This window comes from Oncorhynchus nerka, linkage group LG3 (genome assembly GCF_034236695.1).
Source record: "Oncorhynchus nerka isolate Pitt River linkage group LG3, Oner_Uvic_2.0, whole genome shotgun sequence".
In the NCBI taxonomy this organism is placed as follows: Eukaryota; Metazoa; Chordata; class Actinopteri; order Salmoniformes; family Salmonidae; genus Oncorhynchus; species Oncorhynchus nerka.
In genome coordinates, this window is record NC_088398.1 from 68,280,636 (window position 1) to 68,297,526 (window position 16,891).

The 16,891-nt window shown below is 45.8% G+C and overlaps 1 protein-coding gene and 1 long non-coding RNA gene across 2 annotated transcripts in view; both read right to left on the minus strand.

The window, feature by feature from the left end:
• Window positions 1-248: 248 nt before the first annotated feature.
• On the minus strand, window positions 249-5,568 carry LOC135567731 (uncharacterized). The gene is made up of 2 exons (XR_010462392.1): window positions 4,993-5,568; window positions 249-4,856 (listed from the first exon to the last, which is right to left on the minus strand). It is a non-coding gene; the product is annotated as an uncharacterized LOC135567731 (long non-coding RNA).
• A 330-nt stretch (window positions 5,569-5,898) lies between these two features.
• Window positions 5,899-16,891, minus strand: part of xk (X-linked Kx blood group (McLeod syndrome)) — a 30,095-nt gene continuing 19,102 nt past the window's right edge. Inside the window, exon 3 of the mRNA XM_029639764.2 lies at window positions 5,899-7,574. Within this exon, the coding sequence (XP_029495624.1) occupies window positions 6,649-7,574 (926 nt within the window). The 3' untranslated portion in view covers window positions 5,899-6,648. The remainder of the gene's footprint in view (window positions 7,575-16,891) is intronic.

Sequence of the window (16,891 nt, forward strand, 5' to 3'; positions counted from 1 at the left end):
TTTGCAATTTCATTTACTTTTGATACTTAAGTATATTGAAGACCAAATACTTTTAGACTTTTATTCAATTAGTATTTTACTGATAATTGGGTACTTTTTCCACCACTGTCATCCTTTCTGTTCTTGATGGATGAGATTTACACAGTCAGTCGTGTTTCTGTATTGTTCCACTAGGGGTCAGTATAAGTCAGTATATGGGGTCCGATGATGACAAAACAATCACTCAATAAGTCACATACTTCACATACTTCACATATTGTTTGAATTTCATCTTTTAATAATCATATTCTCTCTGAAATTGATTCACAATACTGTGTGTGTGTTCATTAGATTTTTATAGATATCAAAAATTCTGTTTGGCTTCAAAGATTGTCTTTTTTAATAAAAACTATATGAAGCATTCATATGATACTAAATGTCATCAAGCCCTGTGCAACTGCATTGCAAAAGAAGAGCTAGTGCAAATAAAGACACATATAAAATAAATATACAACACACACATTAATACATGTAAGATTCAAGCTATACAAAGACACTTTTTACCATGACAAATATTAAACACATTTCAAATAGATATTGTGCAAGTCTGTGTGTATATTCCCATACATAATGAAACACCAGACAGACTCAGAGACATACAATAGCACAGCATGAATGAGCAAAACACATAGACATCCAATCAAAGCATCTCATTGGCGCCACATCAACAACAGCTGCTGCTGACTATTGCCCTTACAAAGCTGAACCAAAGCGTGCTGGAAACATGCAAAAGTGTGAGACGGAGAGTGAGTGGTAAGGCTGAAGCAACCGACTGCAGACAAAAGTCAAGAAGTGAAGTCGGGGGAGGTGCATCTGCTACAGCCGAAAGTCGGACACTGATGTGGCTTTCCAACAGCAAGGCTCAGCACAACATGGCAGTGTTGCCATCATTTATAAAAGTTGTTCTTTGTAATATCAAAATAAACACGTCTCCAACCCCCATATCACACACTCACAAAATGTAAATATATGCATGTAATATCAATTGGTGAGAGAGCCTCAAATAGCACATTCATTTGTACATATCTACTGTATACAGTGCATTCGGAAAGTATTCAGACCCCTTGACTTTTTCCACATTTTGTTACATTACAGTCTTATTATAAAACAGATTTTAAAAAACAATTCTAATTAATCTACACCCAATACCCCATAATGACAAAGCAAAAACAGGTTTTCAGAAATCTTTGCAAAAACAGAAATACCTTATTTCCATAAGTCATCTATACGTCTTTGCGAGGTAAAGCCCCGCCTTATCTCAGCTCACTGGTCACCATAGCAACACCCAACCATAGCATGCGCCCCAGCAGGTATATTTCACTGGTCATCCCCAAAGCCAACACTTCCTTTGGCCGCCTTTCCTTCCAGTTCTCTGCTGCCAACGACTGGAAGAATTGCAAAAATTACTGAAGCTGGTGTCTTATATCTCCCTCACTAACTTTAAGCATCAGCTGTCAGAGCAGCTTACTGATCACTGTACCTGTACACAGCCCATCTGTAAATAGCACACCCAACTACCTCATCCCCATATTGTTATTTATCCTTTTGCTCTTTCACACCCCTGTATCCCCACCTCCACATCATCATCTGCACATCAATCACTCCAGTGTTGATGCTAAATTGTAATTATTTTTGCCTCTACATCATATTTATTGCCTTACCTCACTATTCTTCTACATTTGCACACACTGTACATTGATTTTTCTATTGTGTTATTGACTCTACGTTTGTTTATGTGTAACTCTGTGTTATTGTTTATGTCACACTGCTTTGCTTTATCTTGGCCAGGTTGCAGTTGTAAATGAGAACTTGTTGGTTAAATAAAGGTGGAAAAAAAAAATTCTGACCCTTTGCTATGAGACTCGAAATTGAGCTCAGGTGCATCCTGTTTCCATTGTTCATCCTTGAGATGTTTCTACAACTTGATTGGTGTCCACCTGTGGTAAATTCAATTGATTGGACATGATTTGGAGAGACACACACCTGTCTATATAAGGTTCCACAGTTGACAGTGCATATCAGAGCAAAAACCAAGCCATGTGGTCGAAGGAATTGTCTGTAGAGCTCTGAGACAGGATTGTGTTGAGACACAGATCTGGGGAGTGCCAAAATAATTCTGCAGCATTGAAGGTCCCCAATAACACAGTAGCTTCCATAATTATTAAATGGAAGAAGTTTGGAATCACCAAGACTCTTCCTAGAGCTGGCTGCCCAGTCAAACTGAACAATCGCGGGAGAAGGGCCTTGGTCAGGGAGGTGACCAAGAACCCGATGGTCACTCTGACAGAGCTCCAGAGTTCCTCTGTGGAGATGGGAGAACCTTCCAGAAGGTTAACCATCTCTGCAGCACTCCACCAAACAGGCCTTTATGGTAGAGTGACCAGATGGAAGCCACTCCTCAGTAAAAGGCACATGACAGACCACTTGGAATTTGCCAAAAGGCACCCAAAGACTCTCAGACCATGGGAAACAAGATTCTCTGGTCTGATGAAACCAAGATTGAACTCTTTGGCCTGAATGCCAAGTGTCACGTCTTGAGGAAACCTGGTACCTTCCCTACCGTAAAGCATGGTGGTGGCAGCATCATGCTCTGGGGGATGTTTTTCAGAGGCAGGGACTGGGAGACCAGTCAGGGTCGAGGGAAAGATGAACGGAGCCAAGTACAGAAAGATCCTTGATGAAAACCTACTCCAGAGCGCGCAGGACCTCAGACTGGGGACAAGGTTCACCTTCCAACAGAACAACGACACGAAGCACACAGCATATACAACACAGGAATGGCTTCGGGACAAGTCTCTGAATGTCCTTGAGTGACCTAGACAGAGCCCGGACTTGAACCCGATCGATCATCTCTGAGACCTGAAAATAGCTGTGCAGCGACAATCATCATCCAACCTGACAGATCTCGAAGAGGATCTGCAGCGAAGAATGGGAGAAACTCCCCAAATACAGCTGTCCAACGCTTGTAGCGTCATACCCAAGAAGACTCAAGGCTGTAATCGCTGCCAAAGGTGCTTCATCAAAGTACTGAGTAAAAAGTCTGAATACCTATGTAAATTATATATATATATATTTTTTTTATACATTTGCAAACATTTCTAAAACCCAGTTTTTGCTTTGTAAAAATGGGGTATTGTGTGTAGATTTGAGGTGAAAAAAATATATTTTAGAATAAGGCTGTAACGTAGCAAAATGTGGGAAAAGTCAAGGGGTCTGAATACTTTCCAAATGCACTGTACATATGAATCGTAGTAAAGTTGCTTCCTGTTTAGTCACATCCATGGTCCTGTTTGCATGGGTCAAACAAAAATATTGTCATGATTGGTTGACAAATAGTGACTCCCACAATGCAGGCGATGGCGGCAAGTTGCAGCTGGTGAAGTGCAACTGCAGAAAATCGAAGTCAACTGCAGTTGAAACTTCATGACCTTTGATCACATGGTTGTTGTAAAGTTCAAGCAGTCGACCTTTGATCACATGGTTGTTGTAAAGTTCAAGCAGTCGACCTTTGATCACATGGTTGTTGTAAAGTTCAAGCAGTCGACCTTTGATCACATGGTTGTTGTAAAGTTCAAGCAGTCGACCTTTAATCACATGGTTGTTGTAAAGTTCAAGCAGTCAACCTTTGATCACATGGTTGTTGTAAAGTTCAAGCAGTCGACCTTTGATCACATGGTTGTTGTAAAGTTCAAGCAGTCGACCTTTGATCACATGGTTGTTGTAAAGTTCATGCAAGTCGGACAATTTTTGTCTCTATAATGCAACACACTTTGAAAGGTGGTGATGATGGTCACCGACTTGACAAATGTGATCCGCTCGAAGGCGCCCAGATAGTGTGTCGGTGGCCGTGGTCATGCGGTGGGTTCAGTACACCAAGCGCAACCGTAGCTGATATTGCACCCATTAGATTCATCTCTCTACATTAATATGGCAGTCTATTTAGTCCACCAGGCTCTACACACACTTTCTCTGATGGCTGCCGCACACAAATTATGCACTGGTGTTCCTGCTGACAGGCTATAGCTATGACATGCGTTACTCGCCATGCATGTCTGTGTTCTGCTTTCCCACCCGTGTCCACCTGCTTGGTTCTGTTCCCTTCCTGCAGGGGGAATGGTACAGAATACCTTTCTCTCTGCCTGTAATTATTATTATCTTAACATTATGCATGCTCTGGCAGTGAGCTACCCCAAAGGAGCAGAGCCTCTAATGCCAAGACTAACGTATTGCTTGTATTGAAATCTTTTAGAATAAATGGTTAAACAAACACTTGGTGTTTCCTGTCTGAAATACAGTTATGTGTTTCCTGTCTGTTTGATGAGAGATGGGTCTCTTTACATGTACTCTAGTGCTGGCTTAGAAATCACTGTCACCCTTGTCACAAGCACTTAGAAACACCACAGAAGCAGCACATCAATGATTAAGCTCTTTTTCAAGGAAGTATAAAAGCAGCGTTGGTCGCAGCCATAAGAGTAGAGAAAAAAACAGTAAACTCAATATTTACATTACACCACAAAAAGCTTTCAAATGTGGTGTTGGTGGGTGATGGGTCCAGTTCAGTACATGCAGCACACCCCCATGCCAATGTGAAACACTGTAAATACACTAAATCCCAAATACTTGGTAAGTTCTGATGAGTAATGTAGTAATGCAATGTATAAGTCCATTGGAAGAGGACTGGCCACCCCTCAGAGCCTGGTTCCTCTCTAGGTTTCTTCTAGGTTCCTGCCTTTTTAGGGAGTTTTTCCCTCGCCACCGTGCTTCTACATCTGCATAGCTTGCTGTTTGGGGTTTTAGGCTGGGTTTCTGTATATCTGCTGATGTAAAAAGGGCATTATAAATACATTTGATTGATTGATTAATGTGAGTGACTGTATAGACAAGTATTTAGTTCTATGAAATGCATAACCAAATTAGGAAACATCATTAGAAAAGCTATTGTGGCAGACTCACTTTGGACCAGTTTAATCTGTCTGAGTGTAGCGTTCTGTCCATACCGCCAGGACTTGACTTCCATAGAAAAGGCTGCAGACAAGTTACATTCTGGTTGTAGGAAAGTCTGTTCAACACTGAAACACTGATACTATGTCAGTAGTTGAGTCCGTTGCTGAAGAATCCCTACATCCAATGATTTGTCTGTAGTTGGTCGGTAATACTGGCTTAGGTAGAATAAACATCACGGACTGCGTAAGGACATTCTCACAAGAACTACTTCGTCAGCATCACTGTACATTGCCTAACCTCATCCCCTGGCTAAATTCAGAGAGAGTCGGCTGGTGGATGATATCATACATTGCCTTCCATTATACACTAACAGTGAAGCTGTAGTCTCTCTCCATGGCAAGGGGATACTGCCTTTGCAGCATTGGTTAGGGGAGTAAGGGGTTACAGTTTTGGGGTTTGGTAACAGAACGGGGGTTAAGGGTTAAACAGAATGATAGCATTCAAATGATTTGGTTAGAGACACACAGTAGAATAAGGTTATGGGTATGGGGTTAAGATCATAGGGTTCAGAGTATTGTTCAGATTATGATTACGGTTCAGATTATGGCTATGGTTCAGAGTATGGTTCAGTGTATGGTTCAGATTATGGTTCAGAGTATGGTTCAGTGTATGGTTCAGATTATGGTTCAGTGTATTGTTCAGATTATGGTTCAGATTACGGTTCAGATTATGGTTAAGTGTATGGTTCAGTGTATGGTTAAGATTATGGTTCAGAGTATGGTTCAGTGTATGGTTCAGATTATGGTTCAGTGTATGGTTCAGAGTATGGTTCAGATTATGGTTCAGAGTGTATGAGTTCAGAAAGTGTATGGTTCAAGTATGGTTCAGATTCCCAAAAGTTCCAAAATTTTCCAGAAATCCTGGTTGGAAGATTCCTGGAATTACGAGGAAATAAACCGGAAATAGGGGAATCCTCCAACCAGAATTCCTGGAAAACCAGGGAATTTTTGAAAAGTTCCCAGAATTTTGCAACCCTAGTTCAGTGTAAACTGACAGGTAGGACAGAGGGGTTCATATGGCACTTACAGAAGGAGACAGTACAGCAAATGTTGCTCTGTGTCCACCTTCCTCTGAATGGCACATAACTAGGACCAGGAGTATTTCCAGACCACATGACCTGAACAGGAAAGCCTCTTCCTGGTTCAGTCACAAGTTTAGGAACACTCCTGACCCTATACTAGGGCTGCAGAATTAATAGAATTCACATCAAATCACAATATTGACATTTGCAAAAGCCTTATCGCAAGAGATCCATATCGCATGCAATATTTTGAAACGGCACTAAGCTGTGTGTATTGTCCGTTTTTATAGTTGCCTCTGTTTGTCATCTCTCTCCCTCTACTATTGCGACTGCTTCCCACTATACATTTGCATGCTGTTCTGTTAGGTCAAATGCAGTCAACAGTTCCAAACAAGGCCAACGCTACTTTCCACTTTGTTTCTTAATATAAGTCATTCTATTTCAACGATTCCAACAGTTCAGCCAAAGGTTTTGTATCTATATCGCAAGTCAAATCACAATCACAATATTTGGTCCAAAAATCACAATTGGAGTTTTTGCCCATATCGTGCAGCCCTACCCTACACACAACCAATCACAGCTCTTTAAGTGTTGCTGGACAGACTGTGGCTTACGTCGCCGTTCATCTCGCTCAACACTTCATGAGTCGTGTCATTGGGCATGTCATAGGTCATTGTATCATTGGGCATGGTGTATGCAGTGTCATTGGCCACATCATATGACGTGTCATTGGCTGTCTCCGTGTGGGGGGTGGGGTCGGGGGCCAGAGGGTCCAGACCAGCCTTCTCTATTGGCCTGACGGCGTCCCTGTCAGGAGCGTAGCAGACTAAACAGAGCAGGGCGGAGCAGTCCCACAGGCCTTGGGTCATATTGGAGGAGAAGAGCTTCCTACAGGGGTGGCAGAACTGATAGAACACCAGCATGAAGAAGATGGCCATAGCGTAGGCCACCAGCAGCTGCAGCACTAACAACGGAGCACAGATGAACCTATAGAAGTCTGTCTTGTAGATGTACCACAGCAAAAGCAGAGAGGCGTTCTCCACGAACCTCAGCATGTAGTACACGGCCATGCGGTACCAGTTCTGGGACTTGTTGATCAGGTCTGGGTCGTTGAGCTTCAGCTGCACCGCCGACCAGCAGAACATGTTGATGCCTGCGTAGAGGAACGTGAGGAGACAGAGGACGATGGTGGTGCCCACCCGGGTTAGCGTCTTCTCGATGTTCTCTGGGAAGGGCGAGTGGCTCTGCCAAAACAGCACCCACGGGTAGAGGAAGAAGAGGAAGAAGTTGAGCAGAACCACAGGGAGGATCCAGAGCTGCAGTACGGAGCTGAAGAGGACCAGGACGGTGACGCGCGTGGCGATCTCGAAGCTGCGCCACAGGAATATGCAGAGGTAGGCGGCGGGACGCACGTCCACCTCATAGTCGTCGTACTTGATCTTGATGGCCAGAATGTTGCAGCGCAGGGCACCATATACGATGGACAGCAGGGAGATCACCATGAGGGTGCCTGGGAGTGAGAGAGACAGAGAGAGACGGAGAGAGAGAGACAGAGAGAGAGAGAGACAGAGAGAGAGAAATTAAATTCTATAACCACCTAAAAGGAAGCGATTCCCAAACCTTCCATAACAAAGCCATCACCTACAGAGAGATGAACCTGGAGAAGAGTCCCCTAAGCAAGCTGGTCCTGGGGCTCTGTTCACAAACACAAACACACCCTACAGAGCCCCAGGACAGCAGCACAATTAGACCCAACCAAATCATGAGAAAACAAAAAGATAATTACTTGACACATTGGAAAGAATTAACAAAAAAACAGAGCAAACTAGAATGCTATTTGGCCCTAAACAGAGAGTACAGAGCGGCAGAATACCTGACCACTGTGACTGACCCAAAATTAAAGAAAGCTTTGACTATGTACAGACTCAGTGAGCATAGCCTTGCTATTGAGAAAGTAGGCAGATGGCTCTCAAGAGAAGACAGGCTATGTGCTCACTGCCCACAGAGCTGCACTTCCTAACCTCCTGCCCAATGTATGACCATATTAGAGAGACATATTTCCCTCAGATTACACAGATCCACAAAGAATTCGAAAACAAATCCAATTTAGAAAAACTCCCATATCTACTGGGTGAATTTCCAGTGTGCCATCACAGCAGCAAGATTTGAGACCTGTTGCCACGAGAAAAGGGCAACCAGTGAAGAACAAACACCATTGTAAATACAGCCCATATTTATGCTTATTTATTTTATCTTGTGTCCTTTAACCATTTGTACATTGTTAAAACACTGTATATATATAATATGACATTTGTAATGTCTTTATTGTTTTGAAACTTCTGTATGTGTAATGTTTACTGTTAATTTTTATTGTTTATTTCACTTTATATATTCACTTTATATATTATCTACCTCACTTGCTTTGGCAATGTTAACACATGTTTCCCATGCCAATAAAACCCTTGAATTGAGAATTGAGAGAGAGAGAGAGAGAGAGAGAGAGAGAGAGAGAGAGAGAGAGAGAGAGAGAGAGAGAGAGAGAGAGCGCATTCAGAATATTCTATTCCATTCCATTCAATATTGTTTTGTCATTTGAGGCTGAGCTCTTAATTAATATGACTGTTCATTCATTCACTAACTGTACATAGTGTAAACAGCCTGTAAAGCCACCAAAACTCACACATAGTTTGTTAACTAGCATAAACAGTCTAGGACCATGATTTCCCATGAAATAATGAAGTTGTTGTTTATATGGATGAACACAGTACACCCCAGCACTAACCCAACGAACACAAGCGCCTCTCCAAACTCACTGTGACTCAGCATGCCCCCAGCATCATCACATACAGCATTTGCATAACATTGTGAAATAGGCTGAGAGACATTCAAATGTGTTACATTACATTACAACCTTCTCAGACTAAAACGCACCCTGTGTTAAATAACCGTGTTCAACACAAAGCCCTCCTGCCAAACAGGCTTCCTAATAGTGATACCTCCCTGACCCATGTGACCTTCTGCTGACTCAGGGGCTTGACCCCTCTCACAAAACACTTTCTCCTGCAGGTTCACAGGGCATTTCAGTGTTTATAGGAGTCACTGTGTCTTTGACTGAGCTTTCGGTCCTGACAGTGTCGAGTTACTTTTCAGCTGACACATTAACAGCCTCTATATTTTTTTATTTAACCTTCTTTTAACTAGGCAAGTCAGTTAAGAACAAATTCTTATTTATAATGATGGCCAGTGGGTTAACGGCCTTGTCCAGGGGCAGAACGTCAGATTTTTACCTTGTCAGCTCAGGGATTCGATCTAGCAACCTTTCAGTTACTGGCCCAATGCTCTAACCACTAGGGTGACAGATAGCCGAGCAGTGAAGAGTATTGGGCCAGTAAACAAAAGGTCGCTGGTTTGAATCTCTGAGCTGACAAGGTGGAAAAATGTGCTGTTCTTCCTGTGAGCAAGGCAGTTAACACCCAACAACAACTGCTCCCGGATGTTGATTAAGGCAGCCCCCGGCACCTCTCTGATTCAGAGGGGTTGGGTGAAATGCAGAAGACACATTTCAGTTGTTTTAGCATGTTGTAGTGTACCACGGCATGATAAGGTCCATTACACTGTACTACTTAATCTGGTACATCTGACAGTTTGACTTGATTTTCTTTCTTAGTTTAGGTGACAACTCCATTTTCCTCTGGTAGGCTCTAAGCCACACATAGTCATTTTCCTCTGGTAGGCTCTAAGCCACACATAGTCATTTTCCTCTGGTAGGCTCTAAGCCACACATAGTCATTTTTCTCATACCTCTGGGGTGTCACCTTTAGACCAAAGTATTGCTTTTGTTAACCTGTGGCCCTTACAGTGCTTAAATACGCCTGTACCTTTTGTACATACTGAGAAACATATTGTTTCCCTTCATGTAGTTGTGTTCCCATAACCACATCAACAGGTAGTCATTTCAGTACCGAGCAGCACCTTGTATGGTGTGAACTCTGTGGAAGATTGAACACTACTCCTGTATGACATAATCACATATGGGAGAATCTCATACCAATTTCTCTGATTGTCATCAACTAAAAGTTATAGCATGTTGATCAGAGTTCTGTTTTCTTTCCCATAAACCATCTGATTGTGGGTTGTACTAAGTAGTTATTGTTTGTTCGTTTGTAAATATTGTATATCTCTCTAAAACCCTGGGCCTTCTGAGTGGTGCAGCGGTCTAAGGCACTGCTTCGCAGTGCTAGCTGCATTACTACAGATCCTGATTTGATACCAGGCTGTGTCGCAGCCGGCTGTGACCGGGAGACCCATGAGGCGACGTACAATTGGCCCAGCGTCGTCCGGGTTAGGGGAGGGTTTGGCCGGCTGGGATGTCTGTGTCCCACTGTGCTCTAGCGACTCCTGTGGTGGGATGGGCGCATTCACGCTAACACGGTTGCCAGTTGTACCGTGTTTCCTCTGACACAATGGTGTGGGGTTGTGTTTCAGAGAACGCACGGCTCTTGACCTTCGCCTCTCCCGAGTCCATACGGGAGTTTCAGTGATGGGACAAGACAGACTGTAACAGCCAATTGGGGTGAAAAAAAATGTTTTATTTTTTTGTTGCCCCTGATTGCTATAGATTGAGCAAGGAACACCTAGCTTCAACACAAATTCCTCTACCAGTTTCTTGTCCGCTCTTACTGCTTCCTGATTGGGTATGGCATATGCCTCTGACAAACCTACTGTAGTAAAGTAATCTGACACTACCATAATGGGCTTGTTACCTCATCCAGTCTGTAAATGAACCCATTACGTCTATAGATATCCTCTGGAAAGAGCAACCTGTGACAGAACTTGTCCTGGGTGCTCTGGGGGCTGGACCATGTCATTTGTATGCAGCTCCCCACTGCCCTTACACCACCGCTATATGGCTCTCTGCCAGCCTGGACAATAACATCTTGCTCTGAATTTACTGGTGAGCGTATTAACTCCTAAATGGCCTGCTGTTCTATCATTGCGGATAAAGGTAAGTATCTCATGTACAGTACGAGCTCATCTGGTACAACCCCTCTCCAGATGGTGTCATCTCTCTCATAGTTTTAACTCTAAAGGCATAACACTCCATTCTTCACATGTAATGCCCCCCACACTTGTTTGAAACGCTTGAACGTTGGCTCAGATTCCAGCTCTGCTCTACCACCTTTTTTCCATGTCTTTAACTGGGAGCCCACCGGGTCTCTATCCTGTGCTTCCAACAGGAAAGCTGCATTTGTGGGAGCTGTCTGGCTCGTTTGAGCTCTGACCGCAGGCTCAATAGTGACATCCTGAGGCTTGTTTACGATGACTCTCAGATTGGCTCTCAGAGAGTCTACACTCTCTGTCTGTGTGTCGGCATGACACACCATCTGCATTACTGTGCAGTGGCCTGTGGACAATATCATAGTCCTACGGCTCCAGTTTCTCTAGGCACCTAGCTAACTGTACCTCAGGTACTCAGCCACCTCAGTGAGCTGTGATCAGTTCTCAGTAGACATTTCCTTCCCAGCAGAAAGTGTTTGAAATGTTTAAGAAACACTACCACAGCAAGAAGCTCCTTCTTGGTAGTTGAGTACATCCTCTCCTGTTTTGACAGTGGCCGACTGGCATATGCTACTACTCTCTCCCTACCCTCATGTTTCTGGGAGAGGACGGCCCCTATGCCTGTGTCACATGTGTCAGTATCCATTATGAAATCTAGATTTAGGTCAGAGAAAGCACATATGGGGGATGTGGTAAGCTTGGACTTTAGTTCAATAAAGGCCACTTCACACGCTGAGTGCCACTCAAACGTTTTCCCCTTATCTGCTCCGCCGTAGCTGCAAAATCTGGTCTGAACCTCCTGTAGTATGACGCCAGGCCTAAAAAGATTCTAGCCTCTGTCAGTGACTTGGGGCTAGGTCATAACCTGACTGTCTCTGTCAGTGACTCGGGGCTAGGTCATAACCTGACTGTCTCTGTCAGTGACTCGGGGCTAGGTCATAACCTGACTGTCTCTGTCAGTGACTCGGGGCTAGGCCATAACCTGACTGTCTCTGTCAGTGACTCGGGGCTAGGCCATGACCTGACTGTCTCTGTCAGTGACTTGGGGCTAGGCCATGACCTGATTGTCTCTGTCAGTGACTCGGGGCTAGGCCATGACCTGATTGTGTCTGTCAGTGACTTGGGGCTAGGCCATGACCTGATTGTCTCTGTCAGTGACTCGGGGCTAGGCCATGACCTGCTTGTCTCTGTCAGTCACTTGGGGCTAGGCCATGAGCTGACTGTCTCTCTCAGCCGAGATGATGTGTAGCTCACCTGTCACCTGAACAAATGGCATTTAGATGGTTTCACCTTATATCCTGACTGTTCCAATCTACTGAAAATCTCGTATAAGTGCTTCACATGCTCTTGGAATGTACAACCAAATACTATGATGTCGTCTAAGTACACCAGAGATATTGTCCACTATGAGTCAGCCAACACCAGGTCCATGAGACGTTGGAAGCTGCTTGGAGAACTTGTCAACCAAAACCCCATGACCTGGAATTCGAAAAGCCCTCTCTTTGTCACAAAAGCAGTTTAGCTACGACCCTCAGGGTGCATCTCAAAGGGTGCATCTCGACTTCCCAGTACCCACTGGCTAAATCTAAAGTGGAAAACTACTGAGCACCAGCAAGAGCGTTCAAGGCCTCATCTATCATAGGAAGTGGATATGCATATTTTACAGTGTTCTCGTTTAACCTTCTGTAATTCACACGGAACCTGATGTTGATAGGCTTGGTGTCCCATGTGTTAATATTATGCTGGACTAGTTTTGTGCCTCCCAATTTAAAATCACCAGTGCTACACTCTCGCACATATACTACATGAGCAAAGGTATGTGGACACCTGCTCGTCGAACATCTCATTCCAAAATCATGGACATTAATATTGAGTTGCCCCCCCCCTCCCCTTCCTCTCTTCTTGGAAAGCTTTCCTCTAGATGTTGGAACATTTCTGTGGGGACTTGCATCCATTCAGCCACAACAGGGCGATTAGGCCTGGCTTGCAGTCGGCGTTCCAATTCATCCCATAGGTGTTTTATGGGGTTGAGGTCAGGGCTCTTCTGCAGGCCAGTTAAGTTCTTCCACACCAATCACGACAAACCATTTCTGTATGGACCTCGCTTTGTGCACAGAGGCATTGTCATGCTGAAACAGGAGAGGGCCTTCCCCAAACTGTTTCCACAAAGTTGGCAGCTGTTGTATGCTGTAGATTTAAGATTTTCCTTCACTGGAACTAAGGGGCCTTGTCCGAACCATGAAAAACAGCCCCAGACCATTATTCCTCCTCCACCAAACTTTACAGTTGGCACTATGCATTCAGGCAGGTAGCATTCTCCTGGCATTCAACAAACTCAGATTCGTCCGTTAGAATGCCAGATGGTGAAGCGTGATTCATCACTCCAGAGAACACGTTTCCATTGCTCCAGAGTCCAATGCTGGCAAGCTTTACACCACTCCAGCCGACGCTTGGTATTGCGCATGGTGATCTTAGGCTTGTGTGCGGGCGCTCGGCCATGGAAACCCATTTCATGAAGCTCCCGACAAACAGTTCTTGTGCTGACGTTGCTTCCAGAGGCAGTTTGGAACTCGGTAGTGGGTGTTGCAACTGAGGACAGGTGATTTGTACGCGCTTCAGCACTTGGCGGTCCCGTTCTGTGAGATTGTGTGGCCTACCACTTTGCTGCTGAGCCGTTGTTGCTCCTAGACACTTCCACTTCATAATAATAGCAATTACAGTTAACTGGGGCAGCTTCAGCAGGGCGGAAATTTGATGAACTGACTTGTTGGAAAGGTGGCATCCTATGACGGTGTCACCTTTTCCTTTACAGCTTTCAGCTGCACCTCAGTTAGCTGTCTGCAATCTATGTCCAGTTCTTGCATTAACTGTTCTATGTCCCACTTTGCTGTGGTGGGAGAGTACGTCGGCAGTTTAGAATCCTGTAGCAACGATAGTGTCTTCACTACCCTTCTCCCAGATAGAGAAACCCCAGTTCAGTGCCCTCCCGCAGTAACTGTGATTCAGGGGTGACATTCATCACACGCACTGGCATTTTCTCCTTCACTGAGCTGCCAACTTGCATCAGTGAATTCAGCACACGGCTCAAGAAGATCCTCAATTTTGTCATTGTTTACTGTACCCTCAACTTATATGTAACTCCTGGAGTGTATAATCGTGTCAGTCATCACTTTATAAACTCTCCATGCCTCTCTCCTGAAAATCAGTGTACTCTGCTTCCCCAAAACACTGCATGTTTTCTTTTGTAAATCAAGTACAGCCCCGTATTTTACCATGAAGTCTGTCGCTATCAGTGCACACTGGTCTGTGTCACTCACAACGACAAAGTCCCCGGTCAGTTCCAGACCGTCAATGTTCATGACTGTGGACCAGCTGCCCAGTACTGAGAGAAACTGTTCATTTGCTACTTTAACTGTGCAGTGGTATGGTTGCAATGTACCACTCTTACCTCCAGTAGCATTTCGCCATATCTGTTCATGTACCATGGAAACCTGGGCCCACGAGTCCACCATGACCTCACACTCGAAGTCAGCCATTTTGCACTCAAGGTAAACCCCACTCCCCACAACACTTGCTGTGGACTGGTCAGCTGTGAGTGTAGTTTAAGCCGATGCTGTGCTGTCCTTTTCCACGTCAGGACAATCTTTTTTCATCCAGCAGGCCTCTGCCATAGGTCATCCTCTGTCGCTCCCGGGGAACCTAGATCTCCCATTGCTGCTGTAGAAGACCCTGGAAACGATATCTGCTCTAATATGCCTCCCTCTGATGTGGCTTCTCCTCTGCTAGATGTTGTACCTCGGACCACACTGTGCAAAGCTCTCACACAATGACTCAAACATCTCTTTTGGAACTCTGATGTTGTCTCCAACTGGAGGCAGAGTGACCTTGCTTGTGCCACACATGTTCACTTTGTATTGTGCAGTGTCTTGGTTTTCCAGCAATGTTAAGATTTTCTTCCGGTGAAAGAGAGGCGGACCAAAATGCAGCGTGGTTATTTCGATACATCTTTAATGAAGATAAACACGAACAATACAAAACAAGAAACGTGACAGAAAACCTAAACAGCCTTATTTGGTGCAAACAAACACAGAGACAGGAGCAATCACCCACAAAACACTCAAAGAATATGGCTGCCTAAATATGGTTCCCAATCAGAGACAATGATAAACACCTGCCTCTGATTGAGAACCACTCCAGGCAACCATAGTATTTTCTAGACAACCCCACTAACCACAATCCCATAACCTACAAAAAAACCCTAGACAAAACATACCACATAAATAACCCATGTCACACCCTGGCCTGACCAAAATAATAAAGAAAACAAAAAATACTAAGACCAGGGCGTGACAGAACCCCCCCCCCCAAGGTGCGGACTTCCGGCCGCACACCTAAACCCATAGGGGAGGGTCCGGGTGGGCGTCTGTCCACGGTGCGGGACGTGGACCCCACTCCAACATGGTCTTAGTCCACTTACATCGCGTCCTTAGATTGGCGACCCTCGCCGCCAACCTTGGCCTAGTAATCCTAACCAAGGGCCCCACTGGACTGAGGGGCAGCTCCGGACTGAGGGACAGCTCGGGACTGAGGTAGCTCGGGACTGAGGGGTAGCTCGGGACTGAGGGGTAGCTCAAGACTGAGAGGAAGCTCAGGCAAGTTGATGGCTCTGGCAGATCCTGGCTGGCTGGTGGTTCCGGCAGATCCTGGCTGACTGGCGGCTCTGGCAGATCCTGGCTGACTGGCGGATCCTGGCTGAATGGCGGATCCTGGCTGAATGGCGGATCTGGAAGATCCTGGCAGACTGGCGGCTCTGGCTGCTCCATGCTGACTGGCGGCTCTGGCTGCTCCATGCTGACTGCCGGCTCTGGCTGCTCCATGCTGACTGGCGGCTCTGGCTGCTCCATGCTGACTGGCGGCTCTGGCTGCTCCATGCTGACTGGCGGCTCTGGCTGCTCCATGCAGACTGGCAGCTCCATGCAGACTGGCGGCTCCATGCAGACTGGCGGCTCTGGCTGCTCCATGCTAACTGGCGGCCCCTTGCAGACTGGCAGCTCTGGCTGCTCCTTGCAGACTGGCAGCTCTGGCTGCTCCTTGCAGACTAACAGCTCTGGCAGCGCTGAACAAGTGGGAGACTCTGGCAGCGCTGAACAGGCGGGAGACTCTGGCAGCGCTGAACAGGCGGGAGACTCTGGCAGCGCTGGAGAGGAGGAAGGTTCCGACAGCGCTGGACAGGTGAGTCGCACTGTAGGCCTGATGCGTGGTGGCTGGCACTGGTGGTACTGGGCCGAGAAGGCGTACTGGAGATCTTGAGAGCAGGGCTGGCACCAACCGCCCTGGTTGGATCTTCACGCTAGCCCGGCAGATGTGAGGAGCTGAGATGTAGCGTACCGGGCTAAGCACGCGTACTGGGGACACCGTGCGTTCCACCGCATAGCACGGTGCCTGACCAGTTCCACACCCGCCGCGGTTAGTACTGCTAGGCGCACTATGGCGCTGAGCTGGCACAGGACGTGCAAGGCTAGGGAGGTGCACAGGAGGCCTGGTGCGTGAGGCTGGCACCATCTTCGCCAGCCGACTAGCACTCACCTCAGGACGAGTATGGAGAGCTGACCCAGGTGCCATCAAATCCCCGACACGCTCCGTCAGGCGAATTCCGTGCCTCATGCACCAACACAGCAACTCCCTCATAACTCTCTCCTCCAATTTCCCCATTAACTCCTTCACAGTCTCTGCTTCGCTCACCTCCAACACCAGCTCTGATTCTGGTTT